Source organism: Notamacropus eugenii, chromosome 2, assembly GCF_028372415.1.
Source record: "Notamacropus eugenii isolate mMacEug1 chromosome 2, mMacEug1.pri_v2, whole genome shotgun sequence".
Classification (NCBI taxonomy): Eukaryota; Metazoa; Chordata; class Mammalia; order Diprotodontia; family Macropodidae; genus Notamacropus; species Notamacropus eugenii.
The window spans coordinates 111,212,600-111,231,755 of record NC_092873.1 but is presented as its reverse complement, the minus strand read 5'-3'; the positions used below and the strand labels follow the sequence as shown (position 1 = coordinate 111,231,755).

General features: G+C 38.1%; 1 protein-coding gene across 1 annotated transcript in view; it reads right to left on the bottom strand.

Annotated features, from left to right (window-relative positions):
* Positions 1-2,763: 2,763 nt before the first annotated feature.
* MEP1A (meprin A subunit alpha) overlaps positions 2,764-19,156 on the bottom strand; it is a 43,888-nt gene continuing 27,495 nt past the window's right edge. Inside the window, exons 10-14 of the mRNA XM_072638052.1 lie at positions 16,364-16,579; positions 13,808-14,281; positions 11,881-12,054; positions 6,812-7,109; positions 2,764-3,545 (exon numbers count right to left, since the gene is read on the bottom strand). Of these exons, the coding sequence (XP_072494153.1) occupies positions 3,389-3,545; positions 6,812-7,109; positions 11,881-12,054; positions 13,808-14,281; positions 16,364-16,579 (1,319 nt within the window). The 3' untranslated portion in view covers positions 2,764-3,388. The remainder of the gene's footprint in view (positions 3,546-6,811; positions 7,110-11,880; positions 12,055-13,807; positions 14,282-16,363; positions 16,580-19,156) is intronic.

Genomic DNA, 19,156 nt, shown 5'->3' with positions numbered 1-19,156 from the left:
TCCCACTGTATTCTGGGTCATCTCCAGTCTTCCTGATGAATATCTGGTCACTGGATCCAGATGGCTCCAGAGGAAAAATTGAGACTGGTGACCTTGCACAGTCCTTCCTCACCCAAATCAAAGTCAACTGCAAGTCATGCCACCATTTCCTGATATCATGATCCTCTTCAAAAACGAAAGACCAACACAACCTACTATATACCTTTGTAAAAGCTAGTTGATGTCAGTTGGCTAAATTGTACTTGTCAATGGTGGCTAACAGTAAAGGGAACATAACTATTGGCTCATGCCAATAGCATTAGAGGAAAATACAACCTTCCAGGGATACCCCTAGAACTCTGAAGGGGAGATGTAACAGTATTTCTGTGTGTAACCTGAGCATACTAGTTACATGTAATTTTATTCCTCAGAAACTCCTATTATTGACACAGGCATGTGTATTTCTTTGTGTTCACTGATTTGTGATGTAATGGAGTTGAGCCCTTTCTAAGAGCAACCCAAAACAAAAGCTAGTTGTCTACCATAGGGCTGGGAACCAAGTTCTAGTGTGCTGTTAAGAGTCATGAGATATTTATTTATTTTATAACTAAACTCCCAAGGACAGAATTAATATTACCTCCAGCCTTTCTATCCCGTAAGATAAGGATAAACGGTTGTTTTGCAGTGGAACTCAAAGGATTGACACACTAATATTATATTTTATATTCATTCTCCCAGGAGATCAAATCTAATAAGTACATGAGGATACCCTAAGGATAACTCATAATAATAATCTGAAAATAAATTTGCCACAAGGGCTCTAAGATTCAGTATAGGTTCAATAGGATAGTAGAGTTCTTTATTCATTACCTAATTCTGATAACACCAGATTTCTGATTTGTAATTTTCAGTATTAATATTTATTGCAATTATATACCAAAACCTTTAAAAGGAAACTGAAGAGGGTGTCTTGTTTTAGGAGAATTTTTTGTTGGGTTTAGTTTTTTTTTAAGGGAGATGAATGTTTCAGGGTTTATTGGACATGATGTATTCTTATTCTTGAAGTCACAAAACCTTGAAATTATTAGATTTAATCTTATTTGGTAAATACACAAAATTCTCTACATAGGAAAATAAATATATTTCAATTAGTCACCCAAGGTTTTCATTAAGGAGGTTGATAGTTTTAAGTCGCTAAATTGATTAAAGATAAATATTTGTGTAATTAATATTGACTTTAATTGATTGATGACAGTCTTATGATAAACCATTTTCTTCCAGCCTTGACTATCTCAATGCTAGAAGGCTAGGAGCACCATTTTATTGTCTCCTCTCCTGGACCATTATTTCCTACCTGCTGCATTTCTGAACTTCATCCTGGTCTCCAGAAACTCATTATCCTACAAGATCTCTTATTTCCTCTGCACTTGTTATGTGTAGGGCTCCTCTTCCTTTGGACTGGAAAGGGTAAAAACAGTACATCAGAGAGCTCCTCCTTGATCTTTTCAGAAGGGTGTCCAGGACAGACAGCCACCTCAGCTTTTCCCATGCAGCTAAACTTTTCTGGCCTTTATCATGCACTACACCAGATACCCTTTCCCCTTCCTCTCCTTCTTGTCCTCTTTCAACTTTATAAGTTTTCTCTTATTGGATTCTAAGCTCCTTGAGGCCAAGGACTATTTTTTGCCTTTCTTTATATCCCTTGTGCCTGGAATGTCAGTTGTTCTTGTTTGTTTTAGGTAGTGGTGGTGGTTATTCTGTCATTTCAGTTGTATTCAACTCTTTGTGACTCCATTTGGGGTTTTCTTGGTAAGGATAATAGAATGTTTTGCCATGTCCGTCTCTGGCTCATTTTACAAACAAGGAACTGAAGCAAACAGGGTTAAGTAACTTGCCCAGGGTCACACAGAAAGTGTTTGAGGCAAGATTTAAACTCAGAAGGTTGAGTCTTCTTGACTTCAGACTCAGCACTCTATCCACTGTGCCTTGGAACATAGTAGGCACCTAAAAAAGGTTTATTGACTAACTGAACCACATTTAATTTCACAGTGTTTGGGGGCCACAGAAGTCCTTCAAAAAATAATATTGTTCAGATTTATTAATAATTTTCTAAGACTGTTAGGCTAAATATATAAATTCTAATTAATCTGATAATTTTTCCTCAGTCCTTTTCATATTTAGCTATTCCTCTTAATTTTTTTCCCCTTTTTTTTCTAATTCACAGGCTACTCCTTCCCAACTTGGGAAACATTCTTGGAATATTGTGAAATCCTTTGACTATTTTTAGATGTGAGAGAGGAGATGGAAAATATGGTAGAGAAAGCAGATACTGGAAGTAGAACTGCAATGCATGCACATATAGATACTTGTATTAATATTGACCCTACAGGAGAAGCATCATACATAGAAAACTGACCTGGAAGCAAGGAAGACTGGTGTACAAGATCCACTGTTGACACACAGGCTGTACTACCATCACTTCACTTTTCACCTATTTCTATTTGCATTTATTCCTTTTATATTTATCCTATATATATATATGTATACCTGCTATCTTCCCAGCTCCACTGTAAACTCTTTGAGACTAGGAATTACTTCATTCTATATAATTGTATCCTCAGCACTTAACACATGTCCTGGCTGGGCACACAGTAGGCACTTTGTCAACGGTTGTTTGATTGATAACTGTGTGAACTCAATGAATTAATTATGTCTATAAGCCTCAGTTCTCTCATCTGCAAAAAGGAGATAACAATCTACTTTGCAAGGAGGAAATAAAGGCAATATAAAAATTTTAAAAATCAACGCAATTTTATTTTCTTTAATCTCTTAGTACAAGGGCCATTTAAGGAGAAGAACCAACTAAGTGGTGTAGTGGATACAGTGCTGGGCCTGGAGTTAGGAAGACCTAAATTCAAATTCAGCCTTAAACATGAGTTATGTGATTCTGTGTAAATCACTTAAACTCTGTCTGCCTTAGTTTCCTCATCTGTAAATAAAGAATATAATATAGCACCTACCTTGTGGGTTTGGGGTGAGGATCAAATGAGATAACATAGGTAAAAGTGCTTTGCAAACCTTAAAGCGCTAAATAAATGTCAACTTATTATTATTATTATTAAAGACTCCAACTTCAGCTTTGCCTTTTGCTAAGAGACACAGATTTTAAATTTCACATTTGAATTCATCCAATGGACTTCATCTTGCAACTTGTACCTTTAGTAAGAGCCAAAGAGTTCCTAAATCATTTAGTGCTAGACTCAAATTAGGGCATTAACGAGAGAGAAATGGCCACTTCAGAGAATGCCAATTTAGAATGAAGGTGGTAGTAAGTGATCTAGTCTCTACTTAGAAGGAGAGAAGGAAAAGTGGTTGTTGGGAGACTACTCCAGAGATCTCAATAGTCTGCTCATGATGGCGCCCTTTTGGACAGCGTGGATATGATGGCAATAGTCAACACAATAGTCCCAGCAGCTCCTCCAATCATCATTCCCAGGAGGCTTCCATGAACCTGCATAGCCTGACATCGTTCTCCAGTGTAAAAGAAGGCATGTCCAGAGGCACACCTGAGGGAAAACAGCAGAAATGGTCACATGTGAGAAACCACCAGATATTTATAGAGTCACACATTTTTTGGAATGGAAGACCTCTAAGCTGATTTTCTATTTTTCATTTAAAATCTGAGATACAAAGGAATAAAACAATCTGTCAAAGACCACATAGTGTATCCTTGGCTAGATTAGAACATGGACTTCCTGACTCCTCATTGCTTCTTAAACTGTGGGTCACAACCCCATACGGGGTCCAAAAAATTTGGCAACAATAAAAGGTTTCTGAATGTGCAATGATCAAACATTAATTAAAAATCAAATGTGTAATGAATCTAAGGTGTTTCTGACAGTGTTTGCCCATGTTGCATGGTGCAGTTTCACTGCAGCCATGATTCTGAACACAAAGCATGCCCACCCCACTTTGCACTGTGCATGCTCTTACACCACACAATGCAATTGATGATGCTCAAACAGAAGACTGCCAAAAGGAAAAGAGGTTGTGAGTGGAAAAAATTTAAGAAGCCCCCATGGACAAAGCTTTTCATACTATACAGTCTCCCAATGTGTGGGTAATCTTCATGTGAAATCAGAGAAATACAATAAATCTTTCAGAGAATTAAGAGAGATACCTAGCCCCTCTCAAAACTTCGAGATGCTCAGGTAAGAGTTCAAGATAAAATCAGGCACGTATATGTGTCTGTGTCTGTGTCTGTGTGCATGTATGTAGAACTACATGACTTGGCCATTTGTTTGATACCTCTTTGTTGGGCATTGAGTTTATGCCTATGTGGTCCATGGAACTTCTGATTAAACTCTCAGATCTTAGTGATTTCATAGGCTCCATACTAAGATTGAGCCCCTTTGGAGTACATACAGTACTGCACCTGTGAGCATTTACACCTTGGAAATCAGAAAACACTACAAATCAGGGCTTGATTTATTATTTTGTCAATTTCTAGACTTAGGAAAATGATGGTGAAAATGTTAATAATACAGATTAAACTTAAGAATGTGTTGTGAAGAAAAAAATATATGTGTAAAGATATATATCTCAAGCTAGAGCTATGTAGAACTAGATCTGTCTATATCTATGTCTATCTATTTATATATTTGTAGAGAACCAGTTATTGTGTAGTTGTGTGGTTTGTCCTTCATTCTCGAAGAGGATCATAACATCAGGGAGATGATGACATGACTTGCAACTGACTTTGATTTGAGTGAGGGAGGGCTGTGCAAAGTCACCAGCCTCACTTTCTCCTCCAGAGCCATCTGGGCACAGTGGCCAGCTATCAGTCAGGACAATTGGAGATGGGTGAGGATGCAGTGGAAGATCTTGGCCTTTTTAAGCTGTCTTTTCAATTTCTCACTTTGAGTGAAGCAACACCCATTCAGTGAATAGACTTCTGTAAGAAGTGAGTCAAGGATGGCTCTTTTAATGAAAAAAAATCAAACTGGGAGGAGAAGACCCTCAGGGTTGCTAGCCAAAAGAGAAGCAGTTACTATTTACATTTATTCTGTGTCAGGAGGGCCCAAAAAATAACCCACTGCATCCTGGGTCATCTCTAGTCATCCTGATCCATATCTGTCCACTGAACCCAGATGACTCTGGAGGAGAAAGTGAGACTGGTGACCTTGCACCTCCTTCATCCACTCTCTTCGAGGATGAAGGACAAACCATAACTTGTGAGTAGACCAACCTGCCTGAATGAGGATCCAGCTGGCCAGTTCCAGTTGGACAACTCTGCTCCTCCTCTCCTCTTCTCCCCTATCCTCTCCTCTCCTTTCCTCTCCACTCCTCCCATTCTCTCCCCTTCCTTTCTTACCTCTCCCCTTCCATGTGCTCTAAGAATGTCTACTACTACTACTACTACTACTACTACTACTACTACTACTACTACTACTACTACTGCTGCTGCTGCTGCTGCTGCTTCTATTACTACCACCACTACTTCTACTGCTGCTGCTATTTCACTATATAATTCTGACACATACTCCCAAGCTTTATAAGTCATTAATCTCTTAGTTCTAGATGTGATTATTTTGCCTGGCCTTTGAGGAGAGAACATAACCAAGAATTTTCCAACTTGGAAAAAAGATCAGAACAACAAGAATTCTGAAACTGCATTTTTTAATCAACCCTGATGGCTATCAGGTTCCAACTTCCAAATCTCCCCTGCTCCACGGCTGCTGCCACCACCACCACCAGTAGCAGCAGCTGTCCTAGGGATACACTGAAATTTGAAATCCCCCTGGATACTCTTCTGTTGCTAGTTTTCTCATTAGTAAAGTGAGAGAGTAGGCAGGGGAGGCAGAATGTTGCAACTAATTCAGAGTGAGAGGGCTTGAATTTAAATCCCAACTTTATCACTCTATGTGTGACCTTGGGCAAGTCACTCAACCCCTCTGAGTCTCAATTTCTTTATGCGTAAAATGTTGTGCTATTTGATCTCTTGGGTCAAGTGCAGTTCAGAATTCTAGTTTTTTGGGAAATGACATGAGTCCTTCATTCCACATGATAAAATTCCTATAACAGAGGAATCTTATTTCCCTTTCTTAGCATAATTTTGAGTTATTTATTCTGGAAATATTTTAGTGCTGGAAAGATGTTGGAAAAGTATGTAAGATGGTAGTAAAACACTGACTTTGCTTCTAGGCTAGAACTGAAATACAAGTTGAAATACAAAGGCTATAAAATGGTGTTATTATTATTACCTACCATTAGATAGCACCATTTAAGACATTCAAAGCAGTTTATTTATGCTATTTCATTTGATTCAACAGACAGAGGGGTTTCATCGATAACTTGGAGGGTTTTGAAAAGAATTAATCTGAGAGAAAAATACATGAATCCTGGTTCAAATTGAAAAGTCAACTTTTATGTGCTAGGGATAATTCCCCTGAGTTGACTGATGCTCCCTGTTAATCAGGCACAGCACTGGGATAGGAATCAGGAAAACTCATTCAAGTTATAGCTCTGCTAAGAATCAGCTGTGCTACCTTGGGCAAATCATTCCCCTTCCCCCACTGGCTCAGCTTCCTTATCTATAAAGTGAGAAGGAACATCCTTATGATCTCTAAGCTCCTTTCTAGCTCTAACAGAATACAGTTCTGTAAAATTGTCATATTGCTCTGAAAATATAAATCATGGGAAGGTCTAGGACACCTTTTTAAAGATAAGAACTTTTTTTTAAACCTACAAAATTTATCTGAAATACTATATGCAGTTGATAGAAGGATGATCCCAATTCCTTCCAGGGTTCCTGGAGCTCCCCAACACCTACCTGCAGCTTGCCATTCCTTTCACGTTCACACAGATCCCTTCATTCTGACAAGGGTTTGGTTCACATGGGTCTCTGAAGTACTGTGGCCAGTTGTGATCCTCCAAGGGGCCTGTGTTCTCCACAGATCGCTTTTGCCTACCAGATCTAGCAACCAGGCTATTAGGTTGGTCTTCTCTTAATGTCATTGTCTTGGAATTGTCCTGTGATGTTTGAAGCTCATGACTTTGTAGAATCAGACCTGAAGAGCTCTGCGTCACTCTGGTAACTGGAACTTCAGTCTGATTGAGGTGGGTGATATCTTCACAGGGACACAGACAAAGGAATTATCATCATTAAAGTCGCAAACACAAGCAGTTTTCATTCCCGAGGCTGCCAGATAAACCTAAAATGTCTGTGACACTTCTAGATAGAAGCTGACTCAATAGTCTGTGATACCTAGGATTAAAGATCTATAGATGAACTTTTTGTCTTCCTCAAGGCTCAGTCCAAATATTCTGTAATTCCAGCTGCCAGACAGGCTGAAGTTGATGGATCACTTGAGCTAAAGAGTGCTAAGCTACAGTGAGCCAAGCCAACAAGGTGCTTGTGTTAAGCTTGGCATTAATACATGGAGCCCTTGGGAGTGGAAGGGCCCCTAGGTTGTCTGAGGAGAGGAGAATGGGCCCACATTGGAAACAGAGCAAATCAAAGTTCCAATACTGAGCAGTGGTGAGATCAGGTCTATGAATAGCCTTTGCATTTCCATTCTGGGGAGAGTGGAGAAACCCACTTTCTTTCTCTTCCTTTCTTTCTTTCTTTCTTTCTTTCTTTCTTTCTTTCTTTCTTTCTTTCTTTCTTTCTTTCTTTCTTTCTTTTTTCTTTCTCTATTTATTTATTCATATTTTTTATTAAAATAAGAAAGGGTAAACCCATCTGAAGAGGCTCCCTAAGTCATTGTTTTAAGTAAATGATGATCTTTGAACCTGAGGTAGCTTATCTGGGGGCCTTGTGTACAAAAGAGGGTGACCCCAGGTCCCTCACTCATGGACTTGTGGGAGCACGTCACCTTTCCAGAATCTGCCCCAAATGTACAATAAAGGGCACACTCTCTGTATCATTTAAATGTCAGCTATCCTAGTAACTACTGGCTTCCTTGTCCTCCATCATAACCAGGATCTGTCTCTTTTGGATAAGAAATCCATCTACTTCAAGAAACCAAACTCTGGTTATTTTTCGAATTTAACTCTTCTTCCCTTACCTCCACCTCTTGGAAGCCCTAGCTCCCCTCCCTTAAGGCTCACCTCAAAGGTTTTTCCTGATTCCCTTAATGTCTACTGCACTCAACCCCACTTCCAAATACTTTATATTTATGCTATCTCTAGCTTATATTTACTTATCTGTGAGCAAAAAGTGTCCTCCCAGAATGTAATCTCCTTGAAGGCAGGTACCCTCTCACTTTTGTACATATATTCCTAGCACCTAGCACAAAGCCTGGCACATAGTGAGAACTTAATAAATGCTTACTGAATGACAATGTTATGACCCCTCTGCCAGTTCTGATGTCCCTTGATAAATTTCAAAGTAAGGTTCAATATATGTCTTCACCCAATCAAAAAGGATTGCTTGCGGGTTTGGAATCAGAAAGTCCCAAGTTCCAATCCTTCCTCAGATACTAACTATGAAATCAATTTAATCTCTTATCCTAGCTTCCTCATTTGTAAAAGGGGCTTAATAATAACATTCATATCACAGAGTTAATGTGAAAACCTAATAAGATAATGCATGTCTTTGTATGTGTATGAGTGTGTATTTTTCAAAACCTTAAAGCACTATTTAATTATTAGCTATCATTACTCTGTGTCCAACACCAGGTATTATAGGGCACAAAATAAATAGAAGATATAGCCCCTGCCCACAAGGGGCTTCCATCCTTTTACATCGCTTTCTCCCCTATACTGGCTTATCTTGGTTGTCTAGTGAATTTAATTCCATCATAGCTCTTTGCCTACCTTATTTTTTTTTAATTTTACAACTGTATTATATATATGTGTGTATAGAATATACAACATCTGTTATATCACATTGCATAACATATAACATGCATCACATACTATAAAGCAATTGGAATATTTTAAAAACAAATGAGATTTTTTGCTATTAAAAATCATCTAGACAAAAACCTATGATTGTAATTCACTAGACAATGAGGATAAGCAAGTAAATACATAATTATACATGAACATATACACATGTCTGCATATATATGTGTGTAAACACATATATAGAATAGCTAGGTGACATACTGGATATAGTTCTGGGCCTGGAGGACGACCTAAGTTCCAATCTGGCCTCAGACAATTATAAGCTGTGTAAGCCTGGATAAGTCACTTAACCCTGTTTGCCTTAGATTCCTTATTTGTAAAAATGAACCAGAGAAGGAAAAGGCAAACTACTGTAGTATTTTTACCAAGAAAACCCCCAAAAAGGAAGAGTCATGCCTGACCGGTCAACAAAATGACAAGACAACGATAACATACAGATACACGTAGGCCAGAACTATAATTCCATTCCTATGGGACTCCCTTCACAGATGCAGATCAAAAATTGCTTTTTAAATTGTGGTCTTAGAGAGTTGTCTTAGAGAGAGAGAGAGATTAAGTCCCTTTCCTGTAGCACTACGAGTGTATCTGAAAGAATTTGAACCCTGTTCTTCCTAACTTCAAAGCTACTCCTCATCACCACTGTTTAAGCCAGGAAAAAAATGCTTCTTTTGATCTGTCATTTTATAGATGTTGGGAACACCTGGTGAGAAACTCTATCAATGTACATCACTACTGTAATTTATATTATTTCTGAGTTTACTAGTGCATTGAGAAGTTGTGGCTGGCTTGGGATCATACAGCCATTATATGTCAGAGGTGGGATCTGAATCCAGATCTTCCCAAATCATGTTGCCTTTCACTAATAAGTGAAAAAGAAAATAAGAAGAAGAGGAAGAAGGGAGAAGAAGAAAGAAGTAGAAGAAGGAAGGAAAAGGAGAAGAAGAAGAGGAGGAGAAGAAGGAAGAAGGAGAAGAGGAGGAGAAGGATAAGAAGGAGGAAGAGGAGAATAGTGTGAGGGGAGAGATGAGGAATGCAGGAAGGAGGGAAGGAAGGAAGAAAGGAAGGAAGGAAGGAAGAAAGGAAGGAAGGAAGGAAGGAAGGAAGGAAGGAAGGAAGGAAGGAAGGAAGGAAGGAAGGAAGGAAGGAAGGAAAAGCCTGAATATGTTTGATGCTTTAATCCTAGCCATCTCATTGATCCCTTAGAGTTAGCAAGAACTGAGTAGTGATGAAGGGACAGCTAGGTGATGCAGGGTATAGAGTGCTGGGTCTGGAGTCAGGCAGAATCTTTTTCTGAGTTTAAATCTGACCTCAGATACTTATTAGCTATCTGACCCTGGACAAGTCATTTAACCTTGTTGCCTCAGTTTCCTCATCTATAAAATGAGCTAGAGAAGGAAATAGCAAACCACTACAGTATCCTTGCCAAAACAACCCCAAATGGAGTCACAAAAAGTTGGACATGACTGAAAAACAACTCCGCAACAAGGATTAAATCATGAAGATTCTGTGGATTTCCTTTCCAACTAGAGAGATTATCAAGCAAGATGGCCTTAAATATCTAGTGGCTCTCAAAGAGGGGTTCAAATGAACCCAGGCACCCCTAAAACATTTTGTTAAAATGTGCCTGCCCAAAGGGTGGTAAGGGATAATGGATGTAGGATTTGTCTTGGCATCAAGAAGCCCTGAGTTCAGGATCTGTCTCTTACATATATTGACTATATGATCATCCTCAAGTGATCTTGAGAGTGCCAACACCATATTCCAGTACTGTAAGTTATAGATAAGTTGCCTACCTTCATCAGTAGAAGAAACTCCCTACTGAAAGTTCCCTAACCCAAAAAATCACTGATCCAAGTTGCTTACCTGATAGATTCCTCTTTTTTTCAATTTTTAATTTATGGAATAAAACAAGCATTTGTGATTATATATGAAACTGCTAATCTACTATGCACAACTTGTTATTCCTTTAAAATATACAACAAAATTATCAAATGGCTTTCTTTTTTTTTCTTCCTTCTATTCCCTCCCAACCTAAAGATGGCTACCATTAGACACAAATAGGTATGTGTATGTGTATACACACAAATAGGTATGTGTGTGTATACATGCAGATAGGTATGTGTATGTGTGTATACACACACAAATATATGTACATATACACGTGTGCATACATATATACATACATGTATATGCACATACACACACATCTGTGTATATATACATGCATGTGTGTATATGTATATGTAAAATTATTCCACATATACTTCTATTTTTCAGTTCTTTCTCTGGATGCAGATAGTGTCTTTCTTCATATGTCCTTTACAGTTAATTATAATTTAATAGTCAAAATTTATAAGTCAAAATAACTTATTCATCCAAAGTCAATTCTTAAAACAATATTGCTGTTACAGTACACAATGTTTTCACTCATCATTATTTTATGCAAGTCTTTCCATGATTCCTCTATTACTTTTTTTTTAGTTTGTTTTTGGCTTTTTAAAAATACTAAATCTCTGTATCTCACCTAGGTTGGAAGTTTAGTGGACACCCACAGGCGTGGCATCACTACAGATCAGGAGAGAAACTTTGATGTGTCCCATTCCTAACTTGGGTTGGTTTGCCCCATGGTAGCCAGGCTTGTGCCCCCTCCCACCTCTAGGGGACTCCCATACTGAGAGTTAATGTGGACTTACTATGCGCACATGACAGGCCTTAGCCCTACTAGAGTTCGGAACTCCCTAACTCAGGAATCACTCCACTAGCCTTAGCCTTCCCAGTAGCAGAAGCTACAAGCCTATGCCACCACTCTGACTCACCTGACTTCTTAATAAATCCCCAAATAAGGGGACTCACAAGTCCTTTCCACCTGAATCTCTCCAAAACAACCCAGCAATTCAACGTAGGAAGAGCCATGTGGCTTTTTGCTAAGCAAACAAAAAAGGTTCACAGAGTTTATGATTACTTGAGGCAATCCAATAAAACAGGTACCTTCAAAGTCCACAAAAATGACAAGGGTGTCATCTTTAATGAAACTCCGCTGTTGTAGCTGCTTGTGAGAAACGACGGCACCCCAGCCCCAAGAGATGCTTTTGTAGCAGTCACAGCTAGCCTCATAGGTCCCCACAATGGATGGTCTGTCCCAGATGACAGAATTATTTATAGCTGCAAAAGCAAAAGTTTTTTTAAAATGATGTTTTCAAATAGAAAACATTTTCATCAAAGGAATTAAGCCAGTGAAAAATTTGTGAATATTCTTTGGAGTGGCCAAATATCTATCTCTGTTTACGTTCCACCAATACATAGAAAGCAATTTCTTGAAATTAAGAGCACAATTCAAGGACTGAGTACCAGGTTTCTCCAGCTATATCTGCTCCCTAATAACCTTTGCTTTTAAAAGTTCATTGCCTGAGAATTCTGTTGTGATTAAGGTTCTTTCAGCATTTGCTGTACTATATTTCTGGTTTGGGTTTTTTTCTTTGTTTTTTCCAGATGGTCGGATTTCTAAGATGACAAAGGTATTTGGATTTTAACAGGTTATGTGCAGCACCAAACTGGGAGTATTTAAGAAAGTTAAAAGCAGCAAGAAATATGCAATAAATTCTTCATTAACCAAAATTAATGGAAGCATTGGCTCAGACAACCCCATTTAGCAGATAACTGGTGAATCCCTCTTTTTTAGCTTTGGAATACACTATATGGTAGCTGGAAGACTGGAGTAGTTTGGGGTTTCTGTTTTCTCCTTTGTTTTTGGTATTTCTGTTTTTTCCTGGGCTTAACCTTTCTAATTATATATTTGTTTTTCTTGGTTTAACATTATAATTATTTTGCACTCACTGAACACTCAGGCACTGAGTGGAGAATGTTCTTTCCTGAGCTCAACTGAATGCAACTAGGAACTGAAATTGTGTGGCTAAAAATGGAAACAAAATAAGGGTCCATCAGAGAACAGCTTGACTAACTATGATATTCATGAATGCAATGGAATATTATTGGGCCATGTTGCTATTCTGTGGTTCTGATTCTCCTTGACCCCATTTGGTTTTTTGTTTTTGTTTTGGCAGAGATATTGGAACAGTTTGCCATTTCCTTCTCCAACTCATTTTACAGATGAGGAACTGAGGCAAACAGGAGTAAGTGACTTGCCCAGGGTCACACAGCTAGTAAGTGTCTGAGGTCGGATCTGAACTCACGAAGATGAGTCTTCCTGACTTCAGGTCCAGCCCTCTATCCCTGTGCCACCTAGCTGCCCCATTTATTGTGCCAGAAGAAATGATAAAAAATAGATTAGGACAGACAGCAGCACATATTCTCAAACGATATTACTCACTAATAACTTTTTGCTTAACTATTTTCTTTGTTAATAAAAGAGGGGGAAAGTTGAAGGTTGGTACCAGGAACGACCATGATGTTTAAAAAATATATCAATTAAAAAAAAACAGGAAGAATTCAGAAAAACATGGGCAATGTGTACATGAACTGATATAAAGAAAGGAAAACCAAGAACACACACCATGGCTACACTAATGAAGATAAAAAAGAAATCACTAAATGATGTCCAAATTCAGGTGAAATTCAACGACCAATCAATTGGGTTACACGTCTGGGATGTAGCACAATTGTCAGATGGAGTTACTAGCTGGTTTATTTAATTGTTTTTCTTCACTAGAAGAAAGAATTCTTGGTCTGGGGAAATTTATGGAAATGACAGTGATGTTAAACAAAGCATCAATAAAACTTCCTAAAAAAGACAATTTGCTGCAAGGAATTAAAAATAGAACAGGTCACTGATGTGCCTGTTGAAGAACATAATCTTGTTATATGGTTTTAGTTGTTTTTTCCTTAAACAGAGAAAACCACAACTGTCAGTCGTTTCCAAAGCTTTTGGTCATATTCATGCCAAAAGCTACCTACCTACCTGAAGACGTGTGGTCCTTGGAGGTGGTGAACACCATGCTTGATGACATTCTCTGCATGGCATCAGGATCATTATCGACAATCGTCATGATGACCTGCCTATTTTCCACTGGCCACTCCAAGATAGCATCATTCTCCCCACTGTAGAGTTGAAAAGCAAGTCCAACATAGCCAGAGACGCTGTTACTAAGTCTGCCATGTGGGTATAAGGTCACCCCATAACCATATCCTTCTGAGCTGTAGAACCGAGGGCTTAAGAGCCCATCACCTTTCACTGTGCTCTGAAGGACCTGAGAGAAGTTTCGAACCATCCAGACCCCTCTGGGGCAGGGAGTTTCAGTCAGAGTGATGTCATCCAGGAAAATCCCCCCACTAGAGTTCTCAGGGTCTCCCTTTGTGCCTTGGAAGAGGTAGCGGAACTTAATTTCCTCTTGGAGGGTCACATGGCCAATTTTCCAGCCATAGTCATTATCACCTGGGACAGCAGCAAAGAGATGTTAAATGCCACTCCACCATGTATTTGCATTCAAATCAGTTCTGTATTTATCTCAGGAATTATTTAATTCAATGATTTCCTTTTTGGGTCTTGGTGCCAGGCTTTCTGTCTCCTCACACCCATAATATTGAGTGCATGAGTGTTCAAAATGAGCTAATCATCAAAACTGTGGAGTCCCCAAGTCTGTACTTGAGACTTAGGGAAGTGGGAATCCCTCATAGATGTTCCTTATCCTCCCCAAAAACAAATCTTTTTGCTGCTTAAAATTATAGTATTTCATTTTCTCACATTGTCAAAAGTTCTACCTTTTAGAGATTTGCTCAAATTCACAAGCATTTTCTTAAAATCCAGATAATGATGATAGGGTTAAGCCTACTGCTTAAGGTCTTTCTGCCTTACTGCAAATTAGTTCCAGAAGTTTATCTTTGCTCTGTTTAGGGAAATCGGTCATTTGTTGAGAGAAGGAGGGAAAGAAGGGAAGGAAAGCAATGGAGTTGTAGGATTTGGTCTAACTCAATCATTTTTTTTTATAAATGAGAAAACTGTTAAATGACTTGTCCAAGGTCATATAAGGTAAAAAATAAGAGAGACAAGAGTTATGGCCAGATCCTCTTATTCCAAATACAGTGATCTTTGTACTATTCCACATAGAGCAGTCCTGAACTGGGCATTTTAGTGAGGAGCTTTCCATGTCAATTTCCATGTCAAGCTTTCCATGACACAAGAAAGCCAGTAGCAGGAGAGAGAACACAAAAAGTGAGATGACAGGGTACCAAAGACAGGCTTTCCTACTTTGAACTATACATTGTCTAGAGCTGGTCCTAACTTTTTGACCTACAAAAAAAGAGAAACCCCACAGGACAAGCATCAAAATAAATAAACATAAATATGTTAAAGTGAAAAAGTTCAATTTAATTTTAAATAGTATCGAAATCATTTATTGTTGAAGTTAATTTTTTTAAAGTTTTTTTTTTGTTGTTAAAAACTTTTTCAAAGTTCTTAACAGTTGGCAATAAAATACCCCCCTCATAATCATGATTAAACCAGCTGAGCTAGTAATGGTTTGCCTTTTAATGACTTCACAAATCTTTTTAAAATTAACTTGGCAAATGCAATTTGCAAAATATTTTTGGAGTGCCTACCATGTGACAAACATTGTGCTAAACTCTGTCAACACAGGGAACTTACATTGCAAATTAAAAAAAAGATTTGTTTTTTATCATTCCCATAACAATGATTACATTCAACTTTGTATTATAATGATTTGGATATGTATCCTAGCTACCCTACTAGAATGTAAAGTCTTTAGAGAAAGGGATATATCATGATCATCTTGAGAAAAGCAACCTGGCCCAGTGGGAAAAGCTTTGCATTTGAAGTCCCAGTACTTAAGCTTCACTCCCAACTCTGTAACTTATTACATGTATAATACTGGACAAGTTACTTAACATCCACAGGCCTCAACTCCCTTCCAATGCTATACCTATGATCTTCCTGAACCAGATATTCCTCAACTCCCAGACACTTATTTGACATTCAGTAAAATTGGTTGATTTAAATCATTCAGTTGTTCAACAGACAGGGGTATAGTGGAGTCAAGAGGTAAATTTTCACAGTGAGGATTTACACCTCAAAAATTGACAAAGGCTACAAATCAGGGCTTAACTTATAGTTTTAATTGTCTAGATTTAAAGTGATGGAGAAAATGTTAATAATTCAGAGTATACTTAAAAATCTATCTTGTGCATTTTCCCCAGAGAGTTGATTGTTAAATATTTACCAACACTATGAGTTTATCTCAAAAAACACCAGAATCAATCATTTTGATTGATTAAACAAATCACAAATACCTGATTTTAAAGGTATATGGTGTTCTTCCTTTAAAAAAAAGGAACACCAATATTATTACATTTCTTGAGAAGAGAATACACTAAAATTATCTGTGACCTAGTACTCTCTTTTTAAAGAAAAAATACCTCTTAAATTGATTTTTCTTCATTAGAGATTCAAAAAACGTGGTTTTAATTGATTTCATTAAATTCAGGTTGGCCTTTTAAATACCTTGAAATGTTTCTATCTTGACCAACTTTCGGACATTGCCAGTGCCATCCTGCCTCTTGACCCAGACAACGAGTCTGTCTAAGGGGCTTCCCGTCATCTTGTAGTAAAATTGGAGACACTGCTGCTTCCTTTTGGGGTAAAGAATCCTCGACTCCAGAAGAGCAGCTTCTTCTGTCTTCCCAGTGCTGGTGTTGAAATGCATGAAGTAACCTGCCTCTAATGAAGGAACAGAACAGTGTCTTATCCCAGGTCCTTCCACTCTGGGCTCTATTTATGTAGCTAAAGGTAAAGGCAGAGTCAGGACAAAGACCAAAAGAAGGATGAAAAAGCAAGATGTTCACCAGGCATCCTTCCAACAGGCTACCTAGACCAGGACAGAATTCACTGACTTGCCCTACGTTCTATTTCTCTTACACTATGAAAATATACCCTCTATTTCCTTCATTCTCAAATTTGTGAATGAGATTCACTCTTTGCTGTTGACATTCTATCACATGTTAGATAGACGCAGAAGCATGGATTGCATATTTCCCCAGCCACAAAATGCTGTGAAGGCAACAGGCTCTTAATTAGCATTTGTGGAATTTATTTAGGAGAAAATCACTTTATAAAGGAAAGCTTTTCAACACTGAAAGCTGTATAAAAGAGGAATAGGTTCCCCCAGGAAAAAGTAGGATTTCCTTCATTGGAGGTCTTCATGCAGAGGTTGAAGGATCAAATGTCAGGAGTAAAGCAAAATATGTATTTCTGTTCAGGCGTGCATTAAATAGATAGCCTCTAAGGTCCATTCCAACTGGAGATTCTGTGAATCACAGAATGTTGCCTACTTCCTCTCCTGTTACAGGCATACCTCATTTTATTGCACTTTGCAGATACTGTTGTTTTGGGATTTTTTTGGGAGGGTTGTTTTTCTTCAAATTGAAGGTTTATGAAAATCCTGCATTGAGCAAGTCTATTGATGCCATTTTCTCAATGGCATATGATCACATCATGTCCTACTTTGGTGATTCTTAAAATTTCAAACTTTTTAATTATTATTATATCTGTTATGGTGACCTGCGATCAATAATCTTTGCTATTACTATTGTAAATGTTTTTGGGTGTCAGGAACTTAATCAATAAGTATCCTGACTCTTCCACCAACTCTCTTTCCCCATCTTTTTCCCTGTCCTCAAGCTTCCCTATTCCTTAAGACATAGCAATATTGAAATTAGTCCAATTACTAACCCTATAATGGCCTCTAAGTGTCCAAGTAAAAGAATCAATCAATGAGGCAAATTTCATTGTTGTCTTATTTTAAGAAATTGTCACAGCCACCCCAACATTCTGCAACCATCAGTCAGCAGCCATAGACATGAAAGCAAGACCCTCCACTAGCCAAAAGATTATCACCCATTGAAGGTTGAGATGATGGCTAGCATTTTTTCATAATAAAGTATTTTAAAATTAAGATATGTACATTATTTTTGACATAATACTTTTTAAAATTTTTTTATTTATTTTTCAGTTTTCAGCATTCACTTCCACATAATTTTAAATTTCAAATTTTCTCCCCATATCTTCCCTCCCCCCACCCCAGGATAGCATGTGTTTTTTACCTTTTCCTCCAATCTGTCCTCCCTTCTATCACCCCACCTTCCCTTCTATCTTCCTATAGAGTAAGATAGATTTCTATATCCTATTGCTTAGATATCTTATTTAACAGTTGCATGTAAAAACAATTTTTAACATTCATTTTTAAAGCTTTGAGTTCCACATTCTCTCCCTTTCCCCCTCCCCACCCACTCTCATTAAGAAGGTAAGCAATTTGATACAGGTTAATATATGTGTAGTCATGCAAAATACTTCCATAACAGTCATGCTGTGAAAGACTAACTATATTTCCTTTATCCTGTCCCATCCTCCATTTATTCTCTTCTCTCCTTTGACCTGTCCCTCTACCAAAGTGTTTGCTTCTGATTGCCTCTTCCCTCAATCCTCTGTCCCTTCTATTATCCCCACTCTCTTACTCCCTTGCCCCCTGCTTTCCTGTAGGGTAAGATAAACCCAATTAAGTGTGTATGTTATTCCTTCCTGAAGCCAAATCTGATGAAAGGAAGACTCACTTATTCCCTCTCACGTTCCCCTTCTTTACCTCCATTATAATAGCTCTTTCTTGCCTCTTTTATGTAAATTGATTTACTGCATTTTACCTCTTCCTTTCTCTTTCTCAAAATACATTCCTCTCAACACTTAATTTTCCTTTTTTAGATATCATCCCTTCATATTCAGCTCACCCTGTGACACAATACTATTGCATACTTAATAGACTACAGTATAGTATAAACGTTAACTGTTTTATGCACTGGGAAATTTAAAAAATAGCATAATTTGCTTTATTGTAGTGGTCTGGAAGTGAACCCACAATATCTCCAAGGTATGCCTGTATATATTTTACATTTACTTAACCTGTGTACATTTTATTTCTCCCTAGTGGAACATCAGCTCTTTGAAGATGGAGATGGTTTCACTTTTGTCTTTGTATCTCCAGTACCCAGCACAAGTCCTGGCATATTCTGATATGGTGAAGAAAGGACTCCAGTTGGTCTCAGAGGACCTAGGTTCAAATCCTGGTTCTGCCACCTACTATGTATATGATCTTGGGCAAGTCATTTAATTCTTATGGGACTTAGTTTCCTCATGTGATGTCCCAGAAGGTCCTTTCCAGCCTATGATCCTATGATAATACTAGATGACAGGCCCAAGGCAATACAATTAGTAAGTGTCAGAGTCAGAATTTGAACCCAGGTTCTC